The sequence below is a fragment of the Plasmodium relictum genome (assembly GCF_900005765.1).
Source record: "Plasmodium relictum strain SGS1 genome assembly, chromosome: 10".
Taxonomy (NCBI): Eukaryota; Apicomplexa; class Aconoidasida; order Haemosporida; family Plasmodiidae; genus Plasmodium; species Plasmodium relictum.
In genome coordinates, this window is record NC_041688.1 from 1140491 (window position 1) to 1164052 (window position 23562).

At 17.8% G+C, this 23562-nt stretch overlaps 4 protein-coding genes across 4 annotated transcripts; 3 read left to right on the top strand and 1 right to left on the bottom strand.

Annotated features, from left to right (window-relative positions):
- Positions 1-326: 326 nt before the first annotated feature.
- Positions 327-1756, top strand: PRELSG_1030600 (conserved protein, unknown function; the record flags this gene model as incomplete). Its single annotated transcript, XM_028677244.1, has 2 exons — positions 327-718; positions 1006-1756. The coding sequence occupies 2 exons, from the start codon at positions 327-329 to the stop codon at positions 1754-1756; spliced, it is 1143 nt and encodes a 380-aa protein (XP_028533653.1).
- Positions 1757-1946: 190 nt separating this feature from the next.
- Positions 1947-4835, bottom strand: CAF1 (chromosome assembly factor 1, putative; the record flags this gene model as incomplete). Its single annotated transcript, XM_028677246.1, has 1 exon — positions 1947-4835. One exon carries the CDS (start codon positions 4833-4835, stop codon positions 1947-1949), a length of 2889 nt encoding a protein of 962 aa, XP_028533654.1.
- Positions 4836-7088: 2253 nt separating this feature from the next.
- Positions 7089-9044, top strand: PRELSG_1030800 (anaphase promoting complex subunit, putative; the record flags this gene model as incomplete). Its single annotated transcript, XM_028677247.1, has 1 exon — positions 7089-9044. One exon carries the CDS (start codon positions 7089-7091, stop codon positions 9042-9044), a length of 1956 nt encoding a protein of 651 aa, XP_028533655.1.
- Positions 9045-14670: 5626 nt separating this feature from the next.
- RAP2/3 (rhoptry-associated protein 2/3, putative) lies at positions 14671-15855 on the top strand (the record flags this gene model as incomplete). Its single annotated transcript, XM_028677248.1, has 1 exon — positions 14671-15855. The coding sequence occupies one exon, from the start codon at positions 14671-14673 to the stop codon at positions 15853-15855; it is 1185 nt and encodes a 394-aa protein (XP_028533656.1).
- Between the last annotated feature and the right edge of the window lie 7707 nt (positions 15856-23562).

The following is a 23562-nucleotide window of genomic DNA, read 5'->3' on the forward strand; positions in this document are numbered from 1 at the left end:
ACATTTTAGAATATTCATATTTTACATATACATAAAAAAACAAATTATTAATATGCAATTGTGACTTTTATTTGAAATACTTTATAAAAATTTTTTATTTAAAAAATGAAAATATATATAAAATATAATAAAATATATGAAAAATCAATTTCATAAAAAAGAATTAAAAATGTCAAAAACAAAAACAAAAACAAAAACAAAAAAAAAAAAAAAAGTAAAAAATAAAAAATAAAAAAAATAAATGAATGAATTGAAAAAATACAATGAAAATTAAAAAAAAAGAATAAAAACATTATGAACAAAAATAATAAATTGTAAAAAATAAAATGAATGAAGTTAAAGAAGGCATAAAAATAGAATTACTTCGCTTATGCCCACCTGTTTTGAATTATAATATTTGGAATTTATTTAAAATACATGATATAGGAAATGGCGATTTTGAAAAAAATAGAAAGGAAGACATAAGCTTATCAAACGAATTTAGTTTAAGTCTTCCTTTAAATTCTAAAAAAATTTATTTAGGTCAGAATTTCAAATCTCATATTAATATTTCAAATAATTTAAAAAATAATATCATAATAACATCAATAAATGTTGATGTATTGATGAAGCTTAATACATTTAATGTTTATAAAAATACAGAACAAATAAATGTTTCTTCTAATTCATTTTTTGGTTTTATTACTTCATTCCCAGTTTATTTTCTAGATATTTTTACGTAAAAAATTAAATATATAAATAAAAAAAACATATATATATTTGAATAAATTATGTTTTATGATTAATATTCTAATTTTTTTAACTTGCATTTGTTCCATAATGAATTTTTTTTTTATATATTTAATGTATTATTTTTAATATTTATTTCATTACCGATTTTTTTATAATTTTTTATTTGATAGATTATATATTTTCAAACAATTTTTTATTTATTGCATTTCTAACTATATTTGCTTTTCTTAATAGGCTTTAAATTTTTCGGATTTTTATGTAATTTTTTTTTAGAGTACGCTGTGTTATAGAATATTTCAGTGGGAATGATAAGAAAAAATTAAAAAAGGATTTTAACTTCATTAGTAAGAACCCCTTCAGCATAAAAACGAGTATATTACATAAAAAGGACAATTTATATATTGAGGTGATAGTGAAAAATATAGAAGAAGATAATATAATGATAAACAATCTTATAATAAAAAATTTAAAATGTGAATTAATAAAAAATGAAGAGACATCAAAAGTTCATAATGGTATTTATTACTTCAAACAAAATGATGAATATTCAATTATTTTTTGTGTAAAAGACGAGGAAAGTAAATTAAATATTTTAAATTCTCTAAATGATGACAATATAGCTAATATAGAAATAATATTTTTTACAAGCAATGGTGGTAAAGGCCTGAATAATTTATATTTTTTAAAAAAAAATATGATTACAGATGATGTTAGAATATACTTGAGTAAGCCAAACGATATTTTTTATATGGTAAATAAGGTTTATAAATTTGAAATTGTATTTGAAAATAATACAGATAAAAATATTTTCATTGAAATATTTATTCACAATAATGGAAATATTCATGTAGTAAACAATTTTGTTAAAATTCACATGATTGAAAAAAAAAAGAAAGTATCTCATTTTTTTTATGTTTTATTTATTAATCCAGGAATTCATTTTTTTAATAAAATTACTATATATAATAGAACAACTAAAAAAAAAATAGATTATATTAAATTGTTTAAATTATTTGTTAAATAGTATATCTTTTTACATACATATATATATACATAAGCGGCATAAAGAACATTAATAAAGAATGATATACAAAAAAAAAAAAAAAAAAAAAATATGAAAACAAATAATATTTAAAATTAAAGTAAAAAAGTTTATTACATTTATTAAAATTATAAGAATGTAATATTAAAAAAAAAAATAAAAAATAAACATTTTATTTTTTTGTATTTTGTTCTAAGACAAAATTTGCAGCATTGCCTACTATTAAATTAAATCTTTTAACTTTTGTTTCTTCTTTATTTAGAGATAACTCATCTTCATCATAATCATCTTCACTAGATGTATAATCATTTGATCCATTTTTATTTAAAAATTCGACTTCATCATAGAAAATATTTTCAAAATAATCTTGATCAAATATTAAATCATTACATTTTTTATCAAAATAATAATTTTTATATGATTTAATATTCCCTAATTCATTTTTATCGAAATAGTAAAAGCTAACATAACCGTCTGAACTAGAACAAGCACATATGTTCCCCAAATTATTCCAAGAAATATCCGTAATTGGACATAAATGCATATTTTTTACTATACTAATTGGTGTATCTAGAATTTCACTATCATAAAAATACACACTACCGTCAAAAGTTCCTAATGTATATATAAACCTTTCTTCTTTCTTATCTTTAATTTCGCATGGAATATCTATATTATTTGCTTTTTCTTCATAATAGTTATTATCATTATGATTATTATTTAAATAATTTTTGGTTTTAACTGTATCTTCTTTTTTAATTTCGTTTTTTAGTTTATGCTCATCTGTATTTAATTTTTCTCTATTTTTTATTTCTATTTCATTTTTATTACACATGTTTTTTGAATCATGTTTTTCCTCTTCATTTCCTTTTTCATTTTTTCTTTTTTCTTCTTCTTTTTCTTCATTTTTCTTTTCATTTTCTTTTTTTTCATTTTCTTCATCTTCATCGTCATCTTCTTCTTCAGCCTCATCTTCATCTTCATCTTCATCTTCTTCTTCTTCTTCTTCTTCTTCTTCATCTTCTTCTTCATTTTCTTCCTCTTTTTCCTTTTTCTCTTCTTTTTCATCATAATTTTCACAAAAATTGTTAGAACCTTTATTTTCAATTTCTACAAATTCATCTAAGTTATTAGATAAGATATATTCTTTTGGAGAAAGCCCATATGAATGTTTTTCGTAGTTATATTCTATATCGCTGTCTGTTATTGTGCTACTAACATTTTGACTTACATCGTCTTGTATATCAGTATCGTTAAATAACATAGTTTTTTCATAATTTAATTTTATTATATTTTCATTATTTTTTAATTCATTAAAAAACATTGTTTCATCAAATATTTTTCTTTTTTTATTAGAATGAATTTCTCGATTTATATCATCTTCACTATTCAATAAATGCTTGTAGCATTTATTAAGAATATTTTGATGTGTTCTTAATTTAAATGTATTATAATTAAATTTTGCTACTAAAAAATGACTTGTTTGAGAAAAAATTGTAAAAAATGGAATATTATATTTAATAAACAAATTTTTATGATATATATAAAAACAGCTGTACGCTTTTATTTGATAATTAGGTTTTGTATTTTCCTCTGGCTTAATATTTTTTTCATCAACTTTTTCAACTTGTTCAAACTGAATACCACTAGGGGCAACCAAAAATTCACCGTTTGGAGAAAAGTCTATACGTCTGAAAAAAGATGGTAACATTTCTTCACTTGAAAACAAACATCTTTTTAACTTTTTTTCTTCTTCTTCTTCTTCCTCCTGTTCCTGTTCTTGTACTCCTGTTCCTTCATTTTCTCCTTGTTTTTCTTGATCATTTTGCTGTTCTTCTTTTTTCTGTTTCTCTTGTTCTTCATCATTCCAATTCTTTTTTTTTTCTTGTGTTTCTTGTTCTAATAATTCATCGTTTTCATTTTGTGATTTTTCTATTTCTTTTATCCCCTCTTTTCTATAAATATTATTCTCATTTTTTTCGATATATTTTTCATTGTCTTCATATTCTTCATCTGAAATATAACCTGCATTTCGTTTTTCAAGTTCATCTCTTTTTATATTTTTGATGGAGTTTTCAAGTTTCCAAGACTTGCCATCTATTTTTTTTTTCCAAATTTTAAGTGTTTGATCAGCACTTAAAGAAGCTAAAAATTCATTATTGGCATCTATTGATATACCTTGAATCATTCCTGTATGACCCTCTAAAACTTTTATTTTGCAATTAGTATTTTTAACAAAATCAATAATGTTGATATTATTATCTTCATTTCCTATATATAAAGTATCATTATTTGACCATATGATGCTGTTTATGACTCCACTACATCTATATGATCCTACTCTTGTCCACCATTCTTTATAATCTAAAAAACTCATGTCATAACCTAAAGGAATGTTTCTAGGTTTTTTACTTTTTTCCCATATATATAAAAATTTATCTTCACCACCACTAGCTAAATATCTACCATTTTTATTAAAACGAACACAGTTTATTTCTCCATTATGTCCTATAAATCTACTTAAACATTTTATTGATAAATCTTCCTTTATATAAACTCTCCATAAGTGTACAAATTCATCCGCACCACATGTTGCTATATTAAATTTTATCCCTTTTTTTTTATTAGCTATACTATGAACATTATTTTCACTTACTAAATTAGTTTCTTTATTATAATCATCTTTTATTAATTCATTTACACTTTTATTATTCTTTAAAGTAACTAACGAATCATTGCTAATTGTATTCGCATTTGTGATGTTTTCCTTATCATTATTAATACAATTATTATTAATGTAATCTATATCATTATCTACTTTTAATGAATTTATATTATTAGAAGGTATATTAATATTTTTTTTTTCTTCATTTTTTTCAGAACAACTCAAATCATATTTTTCTTTTTCTTTTAAAAATTTTTTAAAAGATTCATATTTCTTACGTAATTTTTTTACACTGTAATAATTTGGGTATGGTTGTATATCTATTGAGTAAATTCTATCGCTTCTTTTGTTATCTTTACTATGCCATAAAATTTGAGGTAAATATACATTTGGCATTTTTATTATAAAAAAAAAAAAAATAATAAAATATAATTTATTGACAAAAATTTTAAAAAGAAAATAACATACGCTATTTATATTTATGCCTATTTAGTGTTAATAATGAAGAAGGTATATATTCTATTAAAAAAGATTATTTAAATGAAAAAAATTATTGTTAAAATAACTTAAATACATTTATTTATTTTAAAACAATTACAGTAGTATATTTATGTTTTAATTGTTAAAAAAAAATATTTTTTTTTCTCATATGGAAATATATATAAAATAAAATTAAAAATAGAATACTTATGAAATTAATTCTTGAAAAAATAATAAAAACAAAAGTAATACATTTTAATAAAAATGATTAACTTCTTAGTAATGTCTATATTAAAAAAAAAAAAAAAAATAGGAATATTTATTTCTAAAAATAATATTTTATTGATGATTAAAAAAAATAAAATAAAATAAAAACTTATTAGAAGCCAATTTTTTGGGTTTTTATATATGTATTTGCCATTTATTCTTTTGCAATTTTATTTTTTATATCATTTAGCGTTCTCATAATTTATATAAATATATATCGTTCATAAAAATATTTTTAAAATTAAATTATACACAATATAAAATAGTTAAAATAATTCTTAAAAATATAATGGAATACTTATAAAAAGATATGAATATAATTATATATATATAATTAAGAGCGTATAATAATTATTATTAATTAAAAAATATTTAGTATATGTTTTATTAACTTTTTTTTTGGAGTTTGTCTTTAAAAATACAAAAAAAAAAAAAGAAATTATAGAAATATAAAAAAGTAAAATATGAAAATAAAATGAACAAATTACTAAATTTATTAAATTACTATTGAAGATTGTTTTTTATATTAATAAAAGGAGAAAAAGGAAAAAAAAAAGAATGTAAAATCATAGAAAATTAAAATGTCTTTGAACATGTATAACATTTCTAAGAACATTAAAACAAAATATATTTTTAATGCTCGTTATATTTTGCAGTAATTTTCAAAATGAATAATTAAAAATTTTATTTGTGGAATATTTTTAGAAAATATATTATTGTGATGCTATATATATATAATTATTTTTTCTAAACATTTTTTTTCAAGAAATGTATTCTCTATGCTTTCTAAAAAAATTATATTATTATTTTACTGTTTTTTGTTATTCTTACTAAAATTAAAAATGTATTAAAATATATTAAGCTACTTATTTCAAAAAAAAAAAAAAAAAATTATGATAAAACATTTTTTTCAATAATTTTTTTTTCTTTAAAAAGTTTCATTAACATGTATAATTTTATTTACATAATTGTATAATTGTTATTTTTTAAATGATTTTTTTTCTTTGAAAGTAATATAAAGTATTAATAGATATATATAATATTTTTCAAAACTCAAAATTAGTGATAAAAAAGACAAAGTCGAAAAAAAACTTGCAACTATCAATTTTTTAAATTTAAGATAAATTTAGTTTCAGTAGTATTTTGAGTAAATTTATAATAAAAAGAAAATTATTGTATAAAAATTTAGATATCTTTTAATGCATAATATTTAATGAAAAAAGAAAAATAACATAGAAAAGATTTTTATAGCTTTTCATTGTTTTAATGCTTGTAAATCTTAAGGAAATTTTATTATTTTAATTTTTTAATTTTCTTTTTTTAAGATTAGAAATTATGCTAATATATATATAAAGAAGATTGTGATATTTTTTTAATTATAATAATTTTATTTAAAAATAAAATTTTTATTTAACTATAAAGAGAAACAAGTCTGTTTAGTAATGATTCATTAAATTACCAACAGTACACATATATGTTAATGATAAATTTTAAGTATCATCAAATGTATAAACATATATTGAAAAATGAAGAAAGAATTAGAGATTATTTTATTAATTAGCTAAATGAATAACTAGGAAATCATGACAAAAAAAAAAAAATATTAAAAATGGGCTTCAATTTTTCTATAAGCTCATAGGAAAAATAATATAAAATATAGTTTTAATTTTTTGAATTTAAAAATATAAATGAATCTAAAAAAAAAAAAAAATAAATAAAATAAAATAAAAATAAATATTATATGAAAATATTACTTTTATTTTGTATAGGATTTTAAAATGAAAAGAATTTTTTAATGAAATTTTGAATATTTTATAATATTGTTATATGACTTTATTTTTAACAGACATCGCTATTGAATCTTGATTTTGCTAAAAAAAAAAAAAATTTATAATAATAAAAATGACAGAAAGCTGTTTATCTTATTTCCATTTCTTAATAATAGCTCTTCATTTGTCAAAAAAATATAATCTAAAATTTCAAAGAAGGTTGTATCAAGACCTTATAGACACTTATTGCTATAAAAAAAAATTAAATATAAAAAAATTTATACTTGATAATAAGTTTTACTTATACTATGAAGACTTAAATTATTTATATAAATATACAAAAGAAATATGTAAAAAAGGTAATAGTGAAAATTTAATAAAATATGCATATATTTACTGTTGCTATAAACTTAGAAAAGAAAACAGCAAAGTAATTGTTTTAATGATTCTAGATCATGATTTTATAATATATAACTGCAATAATAATCTCTATGAAAATTATAAAAAAAAAGATTTGAAAATTTATGAAAATAACTTTTATGATGTTAAATCATTGCCAGGTTATAGTGCTGCATATTACTTATTAGGAAAATTATATGAACAGGAAGCTAAAAAAGAATTTATTAATGAAATAAAAAAAAAAAAATTAATAGATATATCATTCTATTGCTATTATTTATGTTATAAAACATGCCCTTTTTTAATATGTTCTTTTAAAAAATTATTACTTATATATAACAACTTTTATTCAAGTAAATATACAGAAGAAATAAAAAAAATTTCAAAATTTTATAACTTTAGAATACATATTTACGGGAAATGGAAATATGGATCAATTAAAAAGCAAGAATTACATGAGCAAATAAGGAATAGTGACTTTGATAATAGCGTATTAGAATTAATAGAATTAGAAGATCAAATAAATAACACAAATATAAAAAATTGTGAGTTTATATTCTCATTAATAGAAGAAGACAAAATAAATAATTTTTTTTTAAATTGGATACAGATTTTAAAAGATTCAAATGTCCCAATAAATAGTAAAAGTAAATTTATTTCAAAAGAGGCGATATATGATATATCAACAGTAGGAAAATTTTATTTTTATCTATACTCAAATAATATTAAGAAATCATTATTCTTATTAGATAAGTGGGAAAATAAGCCAATTTTTAGTATTATTGTTTTTTATTTTAAGGGATTATGCTATTTTTTACTTAGAAATTACAGAAAATCTGCATTTTTTTTTGAGAAAATTCATGATATTGAATGCTATTTCACAAAGCACTTGCCAATTTTATCCACTTGTTATTGGCACTTGAAGCAGTTAAATAAAATAGAATATATTTTAATAAGCTATCCAAAGAAAGAAATCAATGAATATTTTGTGTGCCTCATAGGAAATTATTTTTCGTTAAAAAATAACAAAGAATTATCTGCTTATTTTTTTAGAAAAGCAATGAAGTTAAATACTTTATATGAATATGCATACATTCTTTATTCATGCGAAATGAAAAATTTAGGAAAAATAAGAAAAGCAGTAATAGCATTATCAAGATGTCTTCAAATAAATCCCTGTAATTACAAGGCACATTTATTATTAAGTATTATATTATTTCAATATGGAGATGTTGAATTAGCAAATATACATTTAAGCTTATCTCTCAAATTAAATATTGAAGATCCTATTATATGCATATATTCCGCATTACTATATGATCATAATGAAAAATATGAAACAGCTTTACTTTGTCTAGAACAAGCTCAAAAAAATTTTTATGAAGGCCTTGATTTGTATATCCTACAAGGAATCATATTTTTAAAGATGAAAAGAAATTTAGATGCTTTAAATAGTTTTCTGAGAGCACAAAAAATTTATCCCAATTGTAATTATATTAATACATTTATAGCCTTAGCATTAGCTTTAGAAAAAAAATTTGAAAAATCTAAAAAATTAGTAAAAGAAATAGTTATTCAAAATTCAAATCATATAAATAGAAGGTTATTAGAAGACATTAATGATTGCTGTACTTTAAAAAAAATTCCAAATATATACCTATTAAATAAAGTAGAATTTTTTTATAAATAATGAATCTTTTTGGAAAAAAAAAAGAAAGAGTATATTATAATATTATTTCTCATCATAATAGAAAAAACAGTAGATATTATTAAAATAAAATGTACAATATTAAAAATTATGAAACTTAATAACAAAAATGAAAAAAAAATAATACATATAAAAATAATGTTGATATAACTTAAAACTTTTAGAGATACATACATATATATATAAGCATACAAAAATAAGCTTTTAAATGAATATTTTTCTGTATATTTTACAATTTAAAAATAAAAAAGTTCATAGACTTTAATATAAAGCAAAATAAAAGCTCACACAAACACACACATAGAAAATGAGAAAGAAAATATGAGAGAATAAAATATAGAGATGAACTCAATTTATTAGTTGATAACGGGTAAAACGCGCATAATATAAAAATATTAAAGTAATATATTAAATAATTTTAATTATTGATTATAATTAGTTTTTTAATTTTTTTTTTCTTTTTTTTAAAGATTTTTATCAATAATATTATATTTTTATTTTATTACTGTTTTTTTATATTTGTATGTATAAAAATAAAATTAAGGAAAATTTTGCATTTTAACAAATATGAAGTTTGCAATACATCCTATATTACTATTTATTTTAATTATAATAATACTTTAATTTTTTTTTTTTTATATTTTATAATTTATAATATAAGTTTTAAAAATATTTTTCTTTAATATTTTTTAGGAAAATTAATTCACGATTTATACCTTTATGGATTCAGATAAAAATACAAAAAGAAAATATATATATTTGTATACGAAAATGAAAATGAAAAAAAAAAAAATTATTATATATTTAATCAAAATATATAAAAATTTAATTATTTCTTCAAACTTCCATTTTTTTATTTTTTATTTTTGATAGAATAAAAAAAATATTTTATAAAAATAAAGAATAATATTTTTCTTTTACGTGATTTCTTTAAGAATACAGTGAAATAATAAAATAAATGATATTATTTTAATTTTTAATATCTTTATTTTTGTATAAAAGTTTAAAAGTAAATAATATAATATGAAGCAATAATTTTTTTGCCTATTATTCTAATTATTCTTTAATGGTAAAGTTTTTTTCTTTATTACTTTTTTCTCTTTCTTTTTAAAAATAGTTAATTTTAAAAAACTTATATTTCACAATCAAATTATATGATACATAAAATTATTCTTAACTAAAGATATCCTATTAAAAGTATATTCATAATGAGTTTCTTCAAATTATTTTTTCATTGAGACATGCCTCATGTTATTTTTTTTATATTACATATTTGTATTTTTATTAAATCATTCAAAAATTTTTAATAAATATATCTTGATTTTTATAAACATTAAGATACCTTTACAGAATTATGCTACTTCCTAAATGTGGTAATTTTACCATTTATATATTTTTTTTCCTGTATGCATTTAAGAAAACAATTTTTATAAATATCTGAAACATAACTTCATAAAGTTACAAGATTTAAATATATGTGCAATATAAGAGAATAGAAGAATTATATAAGATATAATTCATTAAAATTCTATGTAGTGAAAATTAGGTATATACATAAGTTATTTTTAAAATAATGTTTTTTTTTTTTTTTTTTAAAAGATAAACATAATTACATTTATAAAAAATAAAATTCTTTTTTATTTATTTAAATTAATAAATTTATATATGTTTTACTTTTAAAGATCCTTTTATATTTAAACAATAAGGATACAATATTCATCAAATACTATAAATTTTTATTTAGAAGATTTCAATATTCAAATTAAAATATAAGTTATAATTTATTGAAAATTATTTATTGCTCTTAATATTAAGTTTAAAATATTTTTATACAAAAGAAATCTTATGTACTGCATTTCTTTTATTATCATATATCAATTAATTTTTATAATTTCTTTTTTTCAATGTATCAAACAAATCCAAATATACACATATATATTTTACTGCTGGTGTTCAAGCTTTAAAATTAGAAAAAATGATAAAAATGAAACTCTAAAAAAAAAAAAAAATACAAAAATTGTAGAAAAAAATAACTTATTAAAAGCTTTTTAAATTTAATTTTAATAATAACATTTTTATATAATGTATAAATTAATATCTTTAAAATGTAAATAATTTTTATGAGAATTTTTTGCTTTAATTTGGAAATTTGCATATAATACAATATTGATTTTTTTTTTTTAAATTAAGATAATCAAAAGTGTTTTAACTTTTAATAAATGTTTGTGTGTTAAAAACGTTGCTATATTTATATTTCATAATAATGACATATTATTTTATTTTATTTTTTTATATTTTTTTTTTTGTCCTTAGAGGTATTTAATCACATAATTAAATTATTTATATTTTAAATTATGAGTAATTTTTTTATTTATTAACTTTGAATTTTATATATTGAGCTTTTTGGATTAAAATAAAAATTTTATTTGTTTATATATAATTTTGAGTATTTACATTAAGAATATTATTTTGATTAGTTTTTTGACTATAATTTTATGTAATTAATAATATAAATTGAATAGCAAAAAGTAAATAAATAAAATTTTTCTAATAAAATTAAATATTTAAATTCAACACAAAATTTAATAGTTTATCTTAAAAGAATTAATTTATATATATTAATTAATCGTACTTTTTATATTAATTTTTTTTTTTTAGTTCACAAAATTTTATTAAAGACAGCTTTGTTAGTTAATATAGAATTGTTTTTTACTTCATATTTAAACTTAATAAATATGCAAACTTAAATGTTATTTATTACTTTAAAAATAAATAATCCTAAAAATATATATATATAAAACAAATTAATTATAAATATTAATATATCATATATATACTATTTCAGCATTAATACTTTGCAAACGCCTTATTAAATTTTAATTTACTTTTATTTTTGCTATTTGTTTTTTTTTAATTGAAACTAGATAATTATTAAGTATTCTTAAAAGTTAATAGATAAATTACGTAGAATTAATTAAAATAACATTCCTATTTTTTCATATATATATATATATATATTATAAAAAAATTTATAAATGAACAATTAAATAAAGTAATTAATAGAGATAAAACTTTATTTGGTAGTTTTAATAAAAAGAACTAAAACTTCAAATATTTATTTGTTCTTGTAGGACAAATTAATAAAACAAAATCTATATTTTAAAATGCAATTTCGTATGTTACAAAAATATCAATACTTCAAATAAAAAAATGGAGACAAACTTCAATTTTTTTATTAAAAAAATTAAATATTATATTTTGAATAAAGCAGAAATGATTCAAATTAAATAATATAATGCTCGGTGCATCTAGAGGCCTATTTTTCATTATAAGGCTAGTTTATAAAAGTACAATTTTTTTTTAAATGATAAAAGTTAACATTTCAAAAAAAAAGAAAAAGAATTAAAACTTATTCATTATAAAGAATAAATAATAAAAAAAAAAAGATATTCATACAAAACTTTTAAAAATGAGAAATTATATTTTAAATGAAAAATGTAAATTAAAAATATTAGAATTAAAATAGAAATAAAGGTATATTATTTAAAATATTTCATAAAAACATAAATGCTTGAAATAAATAAAATGTGGTTATATTAAACAAAAAATTCAAAAAGGTTTTTATTTTTCATTATAGAATTATAACCATAATTATAATTAATTAATTACTTTTTTATGTTAAATTCATCTATAAAAAAAAAAAAAATTTTAACTATTGATACTGAACACACTAAATACTGGAATAAAGAAATTATAAAAATATATGTTTTTTATATTTTACTTATTGCAATTATGAAAAAGTATGAATTCATTATATATATTTTGAATTGTTAAATTTTTATTTTTTCTTCAATTGTTATTAATATTTCATTTTAACAATATATATGCTTCTTAAAAAGGATAAAAAACTATATTAAATAAAAATAAACTTTTACTCCAATTGTTTAAACATTTAAAAATTTATATTTTATCCTCATTTTATGTGAAAGGGCAAATTAAGAATTTTAATAATTGTGTACTTTTAGTCTTAAGTTATTTACAATTTTCTTATATATTTTACTTTATTCATTGAAAAAATAATTGTGTCTAACAAATAGATATTAGAATTCTCCAAAATGCAAAAAGTAAAATTCTCATTTTTTAAAATAATTTAAGCGAAATTAAGTGATAACATTGTATATATGAATTTTTTTATAGTTATTACTACATTTATTATGTACTAAATTTACATTTTAAATTTTACAAAGTATTTTTTTTTAGTAAACGATATAAGCAATCATACTAAAATAAATCATTAGATAAAGTATTTAATTTAGAATATAAATATGTAATGCTTAAATTTTTTTTAAAAAAAAAAAAAGTTATGTCATAGAGATAAAAAATAGGGAAAAGTTACACAATATTTTTATAAAATTTATGATAATTTAAAAATATTTACTTATGAAAATGACTTAATTTTATCCTTTCTATTTATAATAAAATCCTAAGTAAAAAGTATTTATTTAAAAAAAAATTTTTTTTGAAATGTAAATACTTAAATAATATTAAAAATCCTTTATGAATATAATTTTTGATTCATATAGTATTTAAGAAAAAAATTATATATTTGAATAAAAAAATATTTTTATTTACTATTTTAGATTAAGGATTCTATTTGACTTAAAATTTTATTAATTTTATTTTTTATTTTATTTTAAAATTTTTTTTTTTTAATGTCTATAATAATTTTAAATTATTAATGGCTTTTTAATCTAACATTTTTTTCTCATAATATGTAATAAAAATCCAACGTTTAGAATTTATTATATTCTTAGGATAATTAACATTGCATATATGAGTATGAAAGATACATTTTTAATTTATTTTTCTTTTTTTTTTATTAATTATAAATGCATCCAAAAGAAATATATAAGTAAATGCATTTTTTTTAATTATTAAAAACTGTAGTATTTTTTAAATATTTTGATGAATTGCTTTAAAAAAATGGAAGAGCACCATGTTTGCAGAAAATGTATATTACTTATTTTCTACGGCATTATATAATAAATATTGGTAATATTCCACTATTTTTCATTAAAAAAAAAAGAATTAAAAGATGTCTATAATATTTATATACACTATTAACATATGTATAAAAACAAAACATTGTTAAAAAGAAAAGGAAATTATTTTATGCATATGTAGTGCAAAGAATAATTCTTTTTTACATAAATATATGAATTAAAAGAGGAATTTTTTTTTTTGACTTTTTGTTCTTTTATTTTTAATTGTTATTAATAATTAAGTTTGAGATAGTAGTATTAGATGATATATAAAAATAAAATAAGACACAAACTTTTAAGTTTATCATGTACTGAATTATTTATTAATTTTTTAATATAAGTTTTTCAAAAAGTATGATAATTAAAACTTAAATGTTTTAATTTTTAGTTAATTGACAATATAAGTTTTTTTTCTACCCAAATTATATAAATTGATAAAGAAAATTGAGAGTGAAGTGTTAAAATTTTTATTTGTATAAAAAAATAAAATTCTTATTTAATTTCTTTATAAAAATAAATAGAACATTGTGATTGTTAATATTATTTCCACCCAAAAAGAAAAAAAAATGAATAAGCTATTTTTTATTACACTTTTATTTTTCTTGAGTCTTCAGAAAGCTATAAATGCGTACTTATGTATTCAAAGTATAAGAAATATGAGATTAGAGAATCTTTCTATATCTCATATTCTTAAAAAAAGTACTCATGAACATGAACATTTAGGATTGTGGATTCATTTCTTTTTCAGCCATTTTGAACATCATGAAGATCTTTTAAAATTTTTGGATGGATTCAGTCTAAATGAATTAGATCAAGGAAATAGGAGTTGTTTTAAAAAGGGACTTACTATATTTTTACTACACTATTTTGCTAATGAATTAAAAATTGCTTCAGATAATGGTAATCATGTAAATCGTTATGAAGATATGTTTATTAATTGTAGGGATGTAGCTGTGGATTTTATTGAAGCTATAAAAATCCCTCACATCATTAGTCTTTTAGATACTATAATAAATAAGGATCCAGAAAAAATTACGTTGCAACGTATCGTTTCTCCTATGAAACGATGCATTCATGTAGATAATAAAGATAAACCTTATGTAGTTATGAGTGATTTTGATACCTTATTAAATACAGATGAAGACACCTTTAGAAGAAGATATCTAAGTTTTCAGAATAGAAGGTATAGTAATTTTGAGTCTAGATCTGTGCAAGACTTTAATGTGCTAGGTTTATTGAGTCTTAAAAGTCCTTATTACAATTCTGATTTAAGTAGATATGTAGAAGGAGTTTTTCATACTTTTAAAACGTCTAGAAGACTTGGATTAAAAAGACGTAGTCAACAATATGATTTAACTATCTACGGAACAAATTCACGACCATTTGGTTATTGTAGGAAAAATAATCATTATTATCATGGATCTATAGATGATTTATCATATTTTTTTTTCTCAGCTATGAAAGCAAAGATGATTAGAGGTCATATAAAATTTTTATCTGATTATAAGATGGCTATAAAAAACAAAACATACAAAATGTCTGGTCTAAAAGGATTTAGACTTATAAAACAGCTTTTTAGTATAAAAAACTTTAATAATTTTATAAAATTGTATATTGGCCATGTTTCAACAGAACTATCTTTCTTAGGACGAGATTTTAGTCAGTTATTTGACATTACATTAGATTGTCAAGTGAATAATTATATGAATCGTGCAGGACAATTATATTATAGTATGAAACAAAAAAAATAAGTACTTCTACAAAATTTTATGATATTAAAGTAGCTCATTAAACTTTAGTTATGTAGTTTTTTTTCTTTTTTGTTTTTTTTTTAATATTAAAAAAATTTTGCAAAAATTAAAAATATGGAATGATAAAAATTTTTATATATGCATCAATATATCTTAATTTTTTACTAAATTTTTTATAATAAACTAAAATATATTTTAACAATAAAACTTTAACTATAGAAGTTGGATATTTATTTTACCAAAATTTTATGGAATAATTTAGAAAATTTTATTTTTATTTTATATGTTTACTATATATAGTTTTTTTAAAGTAAAAACAAATTTTTAATTTTAGAATAATAAATTTATTTACCTTTTCTGCGAATTTATGTAATTAAAATATATAAAATATTTAAAAAAAAAAGTTATTTTTTCATCTATTTCCTTGATAGTTAAAATAATAATCTCCAAATATGTCTTTTTCCACTAAATTTTTTATAGTCAACATTCTTATTTTTAGCATATTCTACATAATATATAGCTTAGATTCTCCTTTGTTGACAATAAAAAAATTATTTTTTTTTAAATATTAAAAATATTAAGTTTTAAATAACTAAAATTTTAGTATTTTGACAAGTAAATTAATTTTATTAACGGAATATTTTTGTTTTTAAAAAAAAAAAAAATAAAGATTGTAGTATTAATGCCTCTTTGTACACTTAACAAAATTTTACGATAATTATAATAATTCAAGATATTTTAAGAGTTTAATATAATATTTTAAGAATAAGGCTTAATATATATTTAATCATATAACTTATTTGAAAATTTTAAGTTATTTAAATCCCTTTTATAGCAATTTTAGTTCATTATATTGTAATAAAATGAATCAATACAAATTTACAATAAGATGAACAATTAAAAATATTTTAAAAATATAAAAAAAAAAAAATTAAAATATTAATGATCTTATTAGTTTCTTTAAAAAAAAAAAAAAAATAGAAATACATCTTTTTCTAGTTGGATAGATAAAAACTGTATTAATAAGATAAAAAAAACATGAATAATTTATATTAGATATTTTTAAAAGATAATATATTCACATAGAATTCCTATAAATGTAGTCTTTAAGTTGAATATATTTTTTTTTAATGTAATAATTTCTTTTTTTTTGGAAATTATGTTTGATACATTAAATGGATATTCAAAATAGTTTAAATATAGATTTCTTATTTTATTTTATTTTATAACTTAAGGTTATAAAAATGTTGAGTAAAAATTATGATTTTTAATTAAGATTTTAATAAATGCTAATTGATGATCATATGAAATTATTTTTCTAGAAAATATTAAGATTATGTTATTAGACAAAATATTTTTAAGAAAAAGCTATTATGAAAATTTAAACTACATACAATTTATATATTCAAATTACAGCTTATGGTTCTTCAAATATAAAAGTATGCTTTATCATAAGAATATATACTCTTTTTTCATTGTAATGATATACGGTAATGTAGCAATTCTGATTTTTTTTTTAAATTAGCATAATAAAGAATGCTACACCAATATTTGAAAAAGTTATCCGTCCAAGATAAATATCCACATGATTATTTATCTTATAAATTTATATTATTTTTTAGCAAAAGGCATATTGAGACATAGTTTAACTAAATTTAATTTTTATTTAATTGGTCTATATCTTTATATTTTTTTTTTTTTAAGGACTCATTTTTATGCATCTCTAAGGAATTCAGAAAATGTTCACTTGTTTCGAAGAACAAGTTGAATTTTCAAGAAAAGCATAAATTAAATTTCTTTAAATCTGTGTTTTACTGTATGTAGAAAATAATAAACTCATATAAATAAAAAGTCAATATTTTTGACGGGTAGTTTTTAAAAAAGTAAAAATAATTATTACTCAAAATATTAAATGAAATAGGTACATAAAAAAAAATATAATGATAAATTTTTTTTTGTAAATAAACTAAAATTCAAGAATATTGAGTTTAATTAAAAAATATAGCTCCTTATTATTAATTCTTAAGCATTGTATTTTTTAATATTACTAATAATTATATTATATCAATAATTTTAAGATATTTTTCTAATTTTCATTCTTAATTTAACAGAATAATTTCTTTTATTTTTTTTTTCCTTATAACAATATATATTTAAATCGTTTTTTTGTTTTTAATAGAAAAAAAGTTATAATAAAGATAAAATAAGACAAAGTAAATATTTACTATATTTATATAATTTCATATATTTTATCATGTTAATATACTAATAAAATAAATTAAAGTATTAAAAAAAAGTATAATCGAAATGTATATGTAGAAAATTATTTTATTAATTTAAATTCTTTGTGAAGAGAAATAATTTGAAATTATAGAAATGCGTTATTATTTTTTCTTCATTTCTTAATAGAAAGAATAAAAGTTTTAATTGTTCCCCATTTTCATAAAGCAATGTAGTAGTTTATTTTATATTAAACATAACATTTTAAGATAATAAATGATTTTATTATTAAAAATATGGTATTAAATTTAATCTACTTAAATATATCGTAAGATAACAAAAAAATGAGAGATTAAAGGCCATATAATATACTCATGATTTTTATCAAAATAGGAGTAAGACTCACAAAATTGCATTTGTTAAAGTTGCAACTTTTTTGTATATCCATAATAATCTAAGTCAAATTAATTAAATAATTACTTCTTTATATAATTATCTACAAATGAATTTTTTATGATAATTTTACTTTTTTGTATAAAGATAAAGAAAATATCAGTCTTTTGCAGTAAGTTATGCATACCAATGTATTCTATCTAAATAAAATACATTAACAATATTTAAAAATTTTACATATGTAAATATTTTAATACAATATATATATAATATCATGTATATAAATGCTATTAAACACTTTTTCCTCTTAACTACGTATATAAATTTAATGAAATTATATAATTTTATATTTATTTTTCTTTCCTTTTCATTTCATTGTTTTAAATACATATTTGTGGACTTCATATTTTGTTTTCATATATATTAGTTTTTTTTAATACGTTGTTTGTAAATAAATTTTGATATGTATTCAAGATTTTTATCAGAGTTTTTTTATAATATATTAAATTTTAAAAATTATTTATATTTTTTTCCTTTGTTTAATGATGTTACATTGTAATATTTCTCAATATTTTTATTATTATTACATTTTCTATTAATTATATGTTATTATTTATTTTTTTTAATAATTACATAATATTTTTACAATTATTAATTTTCCGCATAACAATAAATCTCAATGAAAGACAAAATAATAAAATTATAGATACCTGGACAATAAAGTTAACCCCTTTTATTTTGTTAATTTATATTTATTTTGCTAAATAATATATTTTTAGTTCTTATTTCTTTTTAGGACAAATTTAAAAATTTGTTTACAGGAAGCATATTTTAATTAAAAAAAAAGAGTGGATTATATATTTCTCTAAATTCAACTTAGTATATCCTAATTACGTTTTAATATTATAATATAAAAGGAACTTTATTTTATTCAAATGTTATTAAATGTCTTATTTTCTAATTATATCATATTGTTGAGGCATTATATATTAAGTTATACGTATGAAATTTCTATTAAAATTACTACAATGTTTATATATTAATATGATTTTTGATATGTAATTATTTTGCATTTTATATTTTTATTTTATTTTATTTTGTTTCATTTATTTTGTTTTAAATAAATATTAATGAAAAATATGTAAATAATACAAAAATACTTAACATAAAAATAAGCACATATATGGTCTTATAAAATATGTAAATAATAATGTTGTATACAAAAAATGGAATAAAGAAGAACAACAAAAAGGAATAAATAATGAGGGATACATTTTTATTTTTATATTGTACCAAAATTAAAATTAAGAAAATTTGATTTAAAATAAAAGAAAAAATTAACAAATTGATGTACATTTAGATTGAAACTCTCAAGAGACAAATATAATAAAATAATGAAATTAAAATACAAAAATATATAAATAAATAAGTCGTAACAGCTTTATATAGTAAAAATTGATTATAAAATACAGTTTATTTCCGTTCTTTTGTATAAAACTAAGTATACATATTTTCATTTTTATTTCACTATTTATATATTGGTGTTATTTTACAACTGTTTGTTCAATTTTATTAAAAATGAACAAAAATAAGTTTTTATATTTTTTCTTAATTTAATTGTTGAATAAATATAATTTAGATTTATAATATTCAAACGTATTTATTATTTAAATATCTTTTACTTATTAAACAATCTTCAATAAAGAACATTATTTTAGTTTTTGTATTCTCAATATGGCAATGAGTAAATATTTTGGTAGTGCATAAAATATATTAAAAACAATACATACAATATACTATATTTAAAAAAAGATATATTTTTTTATATAATTTCTTTTTCTTTTTTCAAGAAATGAATAAAAAGTGATCAAAAAATGATAAAAATTAAAAAAAAATTATTATTATTTTTTTTTTTTTGAGAAGAAAGAGAAAAGGAAAAATTATTGTGTGTATACTGATCTAATGTTTTTGTAGATATGAAGTATTTTTGTTTTTAAGAATGGATAGTATTTTTTATAAAATTATATAAAGATTTTATAAAGTTTTACCATATTAAGAATAGTTAAATATTTATTTTAACATAATATTAATTGGAGGCTTTTGAAATTAATATAAAATTGGACAATAAAAAATTTTATTTATGTTTTTAAAATTTTAGTATAATGAAAAAGATTACGTATAAAGTTACTAGTGTAATCAGAATATTCAAGAAGTGTGAGCATAAAGGTATATATATAAAGATACCTATAACAAGATTTTGCATATAAAGATAAGTTTACAAAGGTGTTTATCTAAATATATGTTTGTTGAAATATGCATAGTGAAATAATTATAACAAAGTTGTGTTTGTAATAATTTTTTTTTAAAAAACAAAATTAAAAATTTTCTTTTTTTTAAAGAATTTTTTTAATATATATAAAAAAAATGAATAATGGATATTTTTTTTTTACGATTTTAATATATAAATGATTCAATTTAAAAATGAGAGATAATTGTTTGTATTAAGAAATATTGAAAAGATTAATTAAAATAAGATATAAAATAAATTTGTTTTATTTTATTTTATATAGATAATTATATACTTTTTATATAATTATCTATAATAAATGGTTTATAATAAATAAAATTAGCAGAGATTATCTACATTACTCTTATTAATTCTACTTTAAATTCCGTAAAAGTATTCAAATGGCCAATAAATCAATCGGCAAGAAATATCGGATTTTTCGAAGCTGATATAAGCAAAGTTTCATTGAATTAGTGATTTATTAATTGCCTATTTAGTGACTTTGCTAGAGTATTAGACAAATAAATTAATAAAGAGAATGTATAAATAAATATACGTTTTTAAATATATATATATACTTGTTTTTATTATATATATAATCGTTTCTTATAATGCATAATATTTAATTTGAATATTAAAATTTACTGCACCTTTTAATAGACATGTTAAACTGTTATAAATGAGATTTTATTTACAAAAAATCAGTATATTCTTTTAATTAAAAACGCACACACTAAATTTATAACAAATAATTAAAATTAAGTTCTATTTCACCCAATGTTATTTGTAAATATACACATTGAATATAACATAAACATTATACTTTTTCACTTATTAATTTTTTTTTTGTAAGTGAAAATTAATTCTTTTTTTAATTCGAACAAACATTAATCGACAAAAAAAAAAAAAATAAAATAATTTTTTTTTTTTTTAACTAGCGCCAGTGCAAGTCTAACTTGTACATACACGACCAGTAAACTAACTTAATGTACTATAAAAGGTTATTAACATCTTTTATTAACTACCACCTAGCAAAGTCATTAAATAGGCAATTAATAAATCAACTATATACTTAAAACGTTATGTGAAAAAGAATATTTGTCTTTTGGACATACATATTCGCTTAACAAAGATTAAACTGTTAAATAATAAAACAAATGAAATATATGAAAGGAAAGTGAGAAACCTAATATAAGTGATTGATAATCATAAAAGAAAATTTGACGCTATGAAAGTACTAAAACCAAAAGATTATTTCGATATTTATGATAGAAATAACTTTTCACAATTTGAACATTTGAGTAATAAAAATAAAGAATTAGTAAAAAAATACAGAAGGGGTTTGATTAATAAAAAAATGTTATTAAACTTTTCTAGTATAAAATTAGCTTACTAATTAGAAAAATAGGAGTAGGCCATGCATCGATGTTATGGTTAATAAAAGACATTATTAGCCTTTTGTAGTACATTAAGTTAGTTTACTAGTCGTGTACATACAAGTCAGCCATGCACTGACGCTAGTTAAAAAAAAAAAAAAAATATAAAGTTATTTTTGTTTTGTTTTGTTTATTTTTATTGTATATACATCTTTGTAATTAAAAAAAAAAAAATTAAATTATTTTTTTTTTCGTCTGTTAATATTTGTTCGAATTAAAAATATATTACTTATTTTTACTTAAATGAAAAACTTAATCGATGAAAATGTAATGTTTTATATAATATTCAATGTATATTTTTGAAATAACATTAAATAAATTAGAGTTTAATTTTTGTCATTTGTTATAAATTAAGTGTGTATGTTTTAAATTAAAAAAATATACTTATTCTTTGTAAATAAAAACTCATTTATAACAATTTAACATGCTGGTTTATTAACTGCCTATTTAATAACTTTGCTAGAGTATTAAGCAATCAAACTAATAAAGAGTATATATAAATAAATATACATTTATATATATATAATGTTTTCTTATGATGCATAATATTTAATTTGATTTAAAATTTACTGCATCTTTTAATAAGTATGTTAAACTGTTATAAAGGAATTTTTATTACAAAGAATAATTATATTCTTTTATTTAAAAACACACACAAAATTTATAACAAATAACAAAATTAAGCTTTAATTCATTCAATGTTATTTCGAAATACACGTATTGAATATAACATTAGTATTTGATTTATTAATTACCCGTTTAATGACTTTGCTAGAGTATTAAACAAACAAATTAATAAAGAGCATGTATAACTAAGTATACGTTTATATATATATATTCGTTTTTATTATATATATATATAATGTTTTCTTATGATGCATAATATTTAATTGAAGTTAAATTTTACTGCATCTTTTAATAAACTTATTAACAGTTATAAATGAGTTTTTATTTACAAAGAATTAATATCTTCTTTTAATTAAAAACATACAATTAATTTATAACAATTTATTAAATCAAAATTTTATGATATTCAATGTTATTTCAAAAATATACATTGAATAATACATAAACATTTCTCTTATCACTTAAGTTTTTAATAAGTTAACATTTCTCTCTTTTAATTTTTATTTACACTAAAAATTAAAACATAACATAACATGACATAACATTCATTCATAAAACTCTTCCAAAAAAAAAAAATATATTTAATTTTTTTTTTTTTTTAAATTACAAAGATGTATATATATATAAATAAACAAACAAAAAAAAATAACTTTATTTTTATTTTATTTTTTTTTTATATATATATAGGACTAGCGTCTGTGCATGGCTAACTTGTACGTATACAACTAGCAACTAGCTTAGCAT